Source organism: Benincasa hispida, chromosome 3, assembly GCF_009727055.1.
Source record: "Benincasa hispida cultivar B227 chromosome 3, ASM972705v1, whole genome shotgun sequence".
Classification (NCBI taxonomy): Eukaryota; Viridiplantae; Streptophyta; class Magnoliopsida; order Cucurbitales; family Cucurbitaceae; genus Benincasa; species Benincasa hispida.
This window is the reverse complement of record NC_052351.1, coordinates 11657410-11667266: the sequence shown is the minus strand read 5'-3', so window position 1 is coordinate 11667266 and position 9857 is coordinate 11657410. Positions and strand designations below refer to the sequence as shown.

At 32.0% G+C, this 9857-nt stretch overlaps 1 protein-coding gene across 2 annotated transcripts; it reads left to right on the top strand.

Moving 5' to 3' along the window:
- The first annotated feature begins 1345 nt into the window (after nucleotides 1-1345).
- On the top strand, nucleotides 1346-5731 carry LOC120072640 (aspartic proteinase-like). 2 transcript variants are annotated; one of them, XM_039025059.1, is made up of 14 exons: nucleotides 1346-1547; nucleotides 2189-2572; nucleotides 2699-2759; nucleotides 3125-3219; nucleotides 3306-3418; nucleotides 3505-3673; nucleotides 3759-3798; nucleotides 3888-3952; nucleotides 4259-4372; nucleotides 4457-4521; nucleotides 4638-4794; nucleotides 4874-4990; nucleotides 5284-5372; nucleotides 5497-5731. In XM_039025059.1, exons 1-14 carry the CDS (start codon nucleotides 1491-1493, stop codon nucleotides 5579-5581), a joined length of 1611 nt encoding a protein of 536 aa, XP_038880987.1. In that variant the 5' UTR covers nucleotides 1346-1490; the 3' UTR covers nucleotides 5582-5731. The 2 variants fall into 2 exon arrangements, with proteins under 2 accessions (XP_038880987.1, XP_038880988.1); XM_039025060.1 differs by lacking the exon at nucleotides 1346-1547 and adding an exon at nucleotides 1554-1703.
- Nucleotides 5732-9857: the final 4126 nt, after the last annotated feature.

Below are 9857 nucleotides of genomic sequence, written 5' to 3'. Positions count from 1 at the left end.
ATTTCGCTAAACTCACTTTGGCTTGACAAAGGAGTAACTGTGAGTTGAATTCTTTTTATTATCTTTAAATCTAGAAAAAAAATTGTCTTTTTAGTCCTTAGATTTTGGATCTAATTTCTATTTGTTCCATAGATTTTCAAATATTACACGTTTGACCCTTAAGTTTTGAGTTTTGTTTGAATTTGGTCATCAAGTTTCAAGATTTTACATTTTTAACCTCATTTTTTCATTAAATACTCACTTTTAATCATTGACGTTATTTTCTATTAATTAATTTAAAATATTATGAAGTGAAATTTTAAATTTAATTTTAAAAGTGATAAAAAAAATAGTAAACTCAATCAATTATAATTCTTTTAATGATTTTTAATTTATTAACATTTAATACTAAAGATAGAAAATGAGTATTTAGTGAATAATGAGATTAAAAATGTAAATTCTTGAAACATAGAAATCTAACTAAAATAAAACTCAAATATCAAGGGTAAAACTGTAACATTTTAAAATCTAGGGACTAAATTGAAACCAAACTTAAAACCTAACAATTAAATATGTAAGATTTTAAAACCTAAGAACTAAATAAAAATTAGACTAGGACCAAACAAATATTTTAAACGTTTTACTTTTAAGCCTACAGGTTCAATCTTTAATCCTAATCTATTGTTTATTCTCAAAACTTGTATGTTTGTGCCTAATAGGTAAAACTTTTAGTTTTTTGCTTTATATTTTCTTGAAAAAATATTTAAACAATTCTTAAACCTTAAATTTGTGTTTAGTAAATCTTATAGAACTTTCCATATTGAAGGTCTATTTAGATTAACTTAGGAAAAAAAAATGTTTTTTAAAAAAATTATTTTTATTTAAATACTTTTAATCAAAATGGTTGAAAATACACCCCAAGAGCTACTTTAGAATGGTAGTCTACGCACAAAATCTAAAGTTTTATTATTTATTTATTTATTTATTTTCTTTATTATTATTTTTTTAAACTTAAGCAGCTCAACCGATTAACAAATCTCTAGCCTAGGTTGATTAAGATCTCGTTGAAATTCATAATAATAATAACTTCATCATCTAAAAGTATTGCATTCTAAAAAAAAAAAAATCCTCATCTAAACTCTAAAGTAGTAAAATTTGAACCCAAAGGATTCAAACTCCAGCCAGCTGTTACTAATTCAAAAGGGTAATTTGATATATCAACCATTAGATCACATTAAAGTTGAGCCGATTGAAATTTGTATCTAAAAAAGGACAGTGATAACATTTCATAATTCTGCATCATCCATAAAATGGTTTGTTTTTCATGATTCTTTGCTTATCTTGTATGTAAGTATAAGAAATCACATACTCCATTTCCAGTTGCTTTATTATCCCTTTTAAACCGATTTACTGCCCAACAACGAGACTGTCGTGCCATAAACAATAACTTTATCAGACCAGAAAACTAAACCGACGGTTCTGATCGATAGCGCCAACCGGGAATCTGTGGAATGAAGCCATTGCAAAACCCACCAAGAAAAGGAATTTCTACGTTTGGGGCCCTTTTGGTAAGTGGGTCCCTTTTGTTCTAAGGAATGGAGTGAAGTGACAGGTCCAAATGCTACTCTTTTCCATTCCTTAGCTTCTATTTAAACCTCATATGGCCTCCCAAATTACCTTCAATCCTTTCTCCTCACTTCTCTTCCAGAAATCTCTTTCATTTGGTGGGTCATTGTTGCTCTTCCCTTATGTATTTGTTTTGGGTTTCTTCTGAATTGTATGATGATGGAAGTTTCGCTTCATTTATTTGCTTTTTTCTACTGCATTTAACTTCAATTGTTTGGTATGTTTCTGGTTGCCACCCTCTATTTCATATTTCTGGATGAAATGGATTGCAGTTAGCAGTCAATTTTAAAGCAATATGAGTTACTGAATCACTGATCGTGAATTTGTCAGTATTTGGAAAATGAATTGTTGAATGTATGTGTTTCTTTTTTGGGTTTGGTATATTGTTCATTTCCCATGAGGATAAACTATGGACTTCCCATTTATTCTTTTTCCTCTCTTTTCAAACTTAAAGTAGCTTTCTTAGCTTTTAATTCTAAAGTTCTCTCAAAGCTAAAAGCAGTAGGGAACCTTTTCTTTTCTGTTTCTTCGTGTTGAATATGCCATTTTTCTGTGCTTTGAAGCTTTCATTTTGTACTTGCAGGTTATGATGAGAAATAGCTTTAAGCCCCTCTTGGTTTCTCTGTTGCTTTTGATTCTATATTATTCTTCTGAAGCATCCTCTGCTTCTAATGAAGGGTTTTTAAGGATTGGACTGAAAAAGATCAAAGCTGACCAAAACGGTCGGTTCAAAGCATTGCTTGAATCAAAGAAAGGAGAGTTTTTAGGATCTTCTGTTGGAAAACATAATCAATGGGGTAATAATATTGGAGAGTCTAGAAATACTGATATTGTAGCGTTAAAGAACTATTTGGATGCTCAATACTATGGAGAGATTGGCATTGGCACTCCACCTCAGAAGTTCACTGTAGTTTTTGATACTGGAAGCTCTAATTTGTGGGTGCCATCTTCTAAATGTATTTTTTCGGTGAGGATTACTTAAAACTCCAATTGAGGAAGAAGAATAATGATGATTCGTTTGTGACTAGTAATATGTTTGTATAAGGATGATTCGTTTGTGGTTAGTAATATGTTTGTTTACCTTCATATGCAGCTTGCTTGCTTTTTCCATGCTAGGTATCAATCAGGGCGGTCAAGCACATACAGAAGAAATGGTCTGCTTTTCTTCACTTTACCTCCAATCGTCTTCAAAATGAAATTTTGTTCATTGCATTATAATGAGTTCAATTTAATCTTATTTCATTTATCAGCATGTTGGATTGGTCAAGTATAGAAAGATGATGTTTAGGAATGAGTAATTGGCTTTCCTAAAGTGAGTTATTGTATTTTGTTTGTTACTCGCTAGCTCTTAAAGGCTAGTCGGTTATGGTCAAATGTGGCTTCCATCTAATTCTGGTTGAGATAAGAATTAGCTCTTCAGCAAGATCAATCATTTGATTGTCACATAATCCTTTAAAATAACTTTCAACTCACTCGTTTTATATCTATTGCCTAAAAGTTGTGCATTTACATCACACAGGAACATCTGCTTCTATTCAGTACGGTTCAGGAGCTATTGCTGGCTTCTTTAGTTACGACAATGTTCGAGTCGGTGATGTTGTTGTTCATGATCAGGTAATCTTACGTTTTTTTTTTCTTTTTTGGTTTAATAAAGTAGTTTGAGAAGGTGATTATCTGTATCTAACATTAATTAAATTCAGGAACTCATTGAGGCAACTAGCATGTCTAGTATGACATTCATGACTGCCAAATTTGATGGTATATTAGGACTTGGATTTCAAGAGATCTCGACTGGTGGTGCTGTTCCAGTGTGGTATGCTAAATGCAACTATAATATTAGCTGCTTCTTGCTGAAGAAATCTATAAGAAATTGTAGTTACGCTCTTGGATGCCCCTTAGGTATAACATGGTCAAACAAAAACTTGTCAAGGAGCAAGTTTTCTCATTTTGGCTGAATCGCAATGCCGGGGAGGCAGAAGGAGGTGAACTTGTGTTTGGAGGGGTTGATCCTAAGCACTTCAAAGGCCAACATACATATGTGCCTGTGACAACCAAAGGGTATTGGCAGGTTGGCTCTTGAAATCCTTTCAACACCGATCATTGCTTTAAATTTTGCCTTTCCCCTCATACAGTTCAAATGTTTTTTCTTTTAGTTCGACATCGGCGATATTCTTATTGGTGGTGAAACAACAGGTATGTCCCTTTACTTATCTTGGTTTTGGATGTGATTACCAGATTCTGTATAACATGCTTCTAGCTAACGTAAACAACATGATATACAGAATATTGTGCTCATGGTTGCTCTGCGATTGCCGATTCTGGAACTTCTTTGCTGGCTGGTCCATCTGTATGTAACATATATTTTTAATGTATTTACTTAATCTCTCTTTTAATTACATGAGGGTCAGGTTGATAAAAAACAACATGAAGTTGGGAAATGAGAACTAGTTGGTTTATTTAGGAGAATATAAAAATGTTCATTTTCTGTAAACTTCTGCTCCAATAACAACCTTAACATCATGTAACTGGTAACTGAAGGGTTCCCTTTATTAACTTAGCATATAAGAGGTTCTCCATGAAATCGTTCACGATGAGGACTTGCAACCTCTGTAGCTTATGCACTTTATCAAAGAAAATTTCTTTTCCTTTGCAGACCATAGTGGCATTAATTAATAGAGCCATTGGAGCAGCTGAAGTTGCTAGTCCAGAATGCAAGGCAATTGTTTCACAACATGGACAAGCTATTATGGATTTGCTTTTAGTAAATGTAAATTACACCCTTTACTTTGTTGGCAATGTAATCTAGATTTGACAGCCAGATTGAGGTATTGTTTTTACGTTCCAATGACAGGCCCAACCAGAGAAGATATGTTCCAAAATTGGTGTGTGTACTTTTGATGACACCCGTGGTGTTAGGTTAGTCTAAGAAATCTTCAACAAAGACAAGTATTTTTCGGCAATTCTACCAACTTTTTTCTTTTCACTTACATAAAATACCATTTTATTAACTCACGGTTGGTAATTGAAACCAGATTGAAAATTGAGACTTTGGTGAATGATAAAGATGGTAAATCATCTGGTGGCTTCTCAGATGCTATGTGCTCAGCTTGTGAGATGGCAGTTTCCTGGATGCAAGATGAGTTGAAGCAAAATAAAACTCAAGAACATATCATTGATTATGTCAATGAGGTATACTAGTTATGTTACCATGTAATTCATCTACTGTAGATGATTCATCTTCAGCCACTTATCTTTCATGTTTCTACAGCTTTGTGATCGTGGGTTGAACCAAGGAGCAACATTGGTTGACTGTGGACGGATCTCTCGAATGCCTACCGTGTCGTTCACCATTGGTGACAGAGTTTTTGAGCTTAGCTCAAAAGATGTACTTTTTCCAAATTTTTCTTTATTGCTTCTGACTTTGTTTCACAATTGAAGAATATAATATGTCAACAAGTAGTTGCCAATCATGAATAACTTGCTAGGAGAAATCTCATGTGTACATTATGCTCGGTTCATCTGTGAAATAGCCTGTCATCTACTGTCTGAAGGCTTCCTTTCCTTATCATATGATGTCGTTTCATGTTCCGTGCTTTTGACGCTAACTAGTGTATCGAGTACCTTATGCTACCAACATTTAGCCTTTTCCATTCTAACCCCATTTCTTTTTGTGAACAGTACATTCTCAAGGTGGGTGAGGGATCTGCAGCTCAATGCATCAGTGGATTCATACCTTTGGACATTCCTCCTCCCCGTGGACCCCTATGGTATTTCTATTTTCATGTTCTTGATTTCTTTCATTTCTTTGAAACTCAGAATCATGTCTCTTTAAGATGATTATTCTTCTCTTTAGTTTATCCTCACCAATGAAGTAACGTGCTGTCAATGCAGGATATTGGGAGACGTCTTCATGGGACGTTATCACACTGTCTTTGATTTTGGCAAAGTGAGAGTCGGATTTGCCGACGCTGCTTGAATGTATGCTCAGGACTTGAATGATTACTATTGTGTGTATACATAAGTAATGAAGTTGTTCATAATAAAGAGAGAAAAGAAAGAGAGCGCTTGTAAATGTTCTGGTGTTCAAAATATCAATCTATAGTAATTAGTAGAACGTTTCAGTAAAGACCGTCTCTGTTTACTCGATTCTTTTTTGCTTATCTTATGACTAAAGACTTTGATACAACATTCAACATGGTATACTTTTTCAATGGAGATGAAATGACATAGCAAAGGTCTGAAAATAGAAACTTTAATATTGGTAAGATTACATTTAAGCACTAGTAAGAGAAAACATCCTCCTCAGAAGACCATAGCAAGTAACATGAATGGGATTGGGGACAGTTCAGCAAACAGACAGGATTCAGTGATTTTACAGAAAATCCCATGAAATATATGAAAAATTGCAGCAGTGTTTAAGAGAGACTGGGAATAGGACAGGGTGGTGGTGATGGGAATGTGAAAGCACAGCCACTTTAATGATTGGGTTAACTGAAGGGAAAGCAGCTTCATCCTCCAAAATGAGGGAAATTTCTAGGGACAACTTGATAATTGACCGAAATAAAATGACGTGAAAATGGCCAATCGACTAATTTTGATACTATTTAAAATTTAAAAGTGAACCAAAAAATCTATGGATGTATTAAAAAATCTAACTTAAAATAGGATCTAATAAACTAAATCAATCTAAATCTCTCGTAAATAGCATTGTGAAACAAATAAAAAAATAAAATATATCAAAACAAACTTTAATTCTTAAAAAACAATATCTAAACATAATATCATTAAAATAAAATTAGATCTAAAAAATCTAAAAATGATAATTAGAAATTATAGAAATGAAAATATATATCACGTACCAACCAAATTAATGTTAATCATAAAATATATTTAATTATAATTTAACTCAAAATTTAGACACAAAATAAATAAATATTATATACAAAATGACTATTGAATGAAGTCAATCTCATATAAATCCAACAAATACCATCTACTAATAAAGAGTTAAAATTTCTAAATGTGTTATACATACTCTCAATATTCAGATTTGTCCATTAAACCACACAAATACTCCTTATACTAAAACCTAAAGTCTTTGATATCTACACTACAACAACTTTCCCATAGATATACAAATTCTTCAAATGCCCAATTCATCTTTCATTTTAATAATCATCATTCGAAAATCTCACAAATTAATATGCAAAAACATTTGAAACTTTAATTAAAAAACACATTACATACCTAAAGATTATAGGACATGGATTTCGACCGTTCAATCATGAGTCGAAAATTTTGTGTCCGAGAAACATTGTCATGATTTAATTTTGTGTCATATTTAATTTTGTGTCCAAGAAATGTTGTCATGGGCCGCGGTGTGGGTGTTCCGATGTTGGGTTGGCTAGGAAATGAAGTCAAAGAGATTAGAAAATTTTAGAGATAAAGATTTGAGTTAAAAAAATCTATAGATAGATAGATAAATAAATAAATAAATAATTATATATATATATATATATAAAATTCTAAAAAAGTGTGTAAAATGGTCATCTTTCAAAATCACACCCATAGAATAAATAGAAAATAATAGAGAAAAAAACTTCCAACTCGAAGAAAACAATTCTCTCCCTGATCCCAAGCTTTTGACTACTGGCACATTTTTTTCCACTCTCAAACTAGTGAATACAAAAAGAATTAAAAGAATTTAATTAGAGTTAACACATTAAGCATATAGTGTTTCTAACTGGAACGACTTGAAGCTAGAGACATAGACTCTTTTATAGGCTTGGAGTCCATCCCCATTCTTCAATTTAACGGATGTAGGACAAACTGCACTTCTAATATCTTGTAAAAAACCCAACAAATTCCACCTTGACAAATATTTGAAGAATCCACAGTTTCTACAACATATATTTATGGTGTAACTTCCACCTAGCCTGGAAGTCCTTTAGCCATTGACATAACTTCCACCACATAACTTGCATAACTACCAAGTCAATGCCCGTATGCAAAGCTAAAATCACATCCTCTATCATAGTAAAACGGATATACCACGAGGATGAATTCCATCTTCTTTAGAGGAAGTCACTATTTCCTTTGACGAGAAAGACACCGTCAACATTCGATCTAGAGCCATTTGACGAACTTGCTCTATTTTTCATGTGCCAAAACTATCTGCATGCCAACAGCCTATCTTCTACTTGAATACTTTTCTTTTTATATCTCTGCTAGAATCACTTCGGAACTGTACAGGAATACCATCACCACTTAACTTGCAATTGTGTAATTCATATTGTATCAATATATCCTTGACTTGCACTTGCCACAAGCCAAAGTTCATCATTCCATCAAATTTCTCTAAATCAAACTTTGTTGGACTCATAAAACTTGACACACATCTGCTTCACGTCTTAGCAAAGAAGCAAATAGTGAACAACCCACACTATTTACAATCTTGCAGCCCATTTCAAGAATTCTTTTCTATTGTTGAAGGTCAGAAAATGTTACAACCACAGAGCATACTTAAAAATTTAAGAAACTACAAACTTGATGCTCGGATACCACTTGTTGGGAAAAACCTCCCTCTTCTATTGCAGGAATAAGCAAAAAAAAAAAAAAAAAAAAAAAAAAAAAAAAAAAAAAGATAAATTAAAAGAGAGCAATAAAACTAGAAACACAATAATTTACATGGAAAACTCCCAATTCGAAGAAAACTACGACCCACCAAAAAGAAATCTATTGTGTGAAAAATTGTTATAATCACACAAAACAATTCTTTTCCCAATTCCAATTACAATAGCACACTCACAAAGTTTTTGACTACTCACTTTTTTATTCCCACTCTCAAACTAGAGAATACAAAAGAAATTTAATTAGAGTTTGCACACTAAGCTTAAAGTGTTTCTAACTAGGACAACTTGAAAATAGAGGCATGAGCTCCTTTTATAAGCTTGGGAGCCCATCTCCATTCTTCAATTTAACCGACATGGGACAAATTGCACTTCTAAGATAAAAATCCAACCAAATGTGTATGCAAGGCTTCTCAAATGGAAATATAAATCTTACTATATATAAAAGGCACAAAGAGGAGAACCTATAGATTCCATTTTATTCATATACTTTTTTTAGAATACCTATTTTGTCCTCAATCAAATCTCTATTGTACACAACCTTTGATATTTTTTTTCCCTTTAATTACGTTCATTTTTTAACCTTAATTTTTTTAAACCTTATACCTCTTCATTTGTAAACCTTTAATTGGGAGCAAAACACTTCCTCTTAGATGATGAATTACGAATCAAATCCTTTCCAACAAAACACACTTCTAATAAACAAGATAATCACCCATATATTATCTCTTCTATTTCTACATTTTTTAGAAGTTTTGATATTTGTGGTGCAACATCATATATGTTGATTATCTTAATATTTCTCTTGGCCGCATGGTCATTCTAATTACACATGCGGATTAGAATATTCCCTTTCAATCACAATCCAGAAAAACAAAGTGAGTCAAGATGCAGAAAAAATTAGTGAAAGTAGGGAAAAGAGATTTAATTATGCACTTCCAATCAAAGTTTTCTTTCTTTTTCAGAATCCGTTCTCCCCTCTATTTTTCATTCTATAATATAATTTTTCCTTAATTTGTTGTTGGTGGAATAAATTTATGGCTATACAGCAACTAAAAGTTATGTTAATGGACTCTTATTTAAGAAAATAGAATAATTTTATAATTCTATTCTTTTTAGTGTTGTCTTGAGATTTATGATTGGCTTTAGAACTTTATTATTGATTTTTTCAATCAAATATAATGAAAGATTTTGTGCAGGTGTTATACAAAAGTTTTAACATACTGAAAAATACTATACAAACTCAATTTTTAACAAATATTTACATTTTTTTAAAATTATTCTCTTTTAAATATAAAAAATCGAGATGCAGAAAAATATAAAGAGGATAGGGAAGATAGAGATAGAAATATTTAAAAAATCCGATGATCTGAAAAATACGATCAACCCAACCCAACCATATGGTTCGGGTTGAGTTGGAGATATGAAAAGATTGAAATGTTCATAAATATTTTTGGAGAGATTAATCCTCTGGTTTCTTCAATCTCATTGTATTTCAATTACTATAATCGTTTTCCCTTTTATTTTTCATTATATAATAAATAAATTTATGGTTACGGTCAATTAATACAAGATAGTTAATGATTTTTTCCCTTAAATTAATAAATAGAACATTTTTATAAT

Coding starts and splice junctions, on each gene's coding strand:
- LOC120072640 (XM_039025059.1), top strand. CDS start 1,491: ATGAAGCCATTGCAAAACCCACCAAGAAAAGGAATTTCTACGTTTGGG. Junction 4,373..4,456: donor TGGATTTGCTTTTAGTAAAT/GTAAATTACACC, acceptor TTCCAATGACAG/GCCCAACCAGAGAAGATATG. Junction 4,991..5,283: donor TTGAGCTTAGCTCAAAAGAT/GTACTTTTTCCA, acceptor TTTTGTGAACAG/TACATTCTCAAGGTGGGTGA.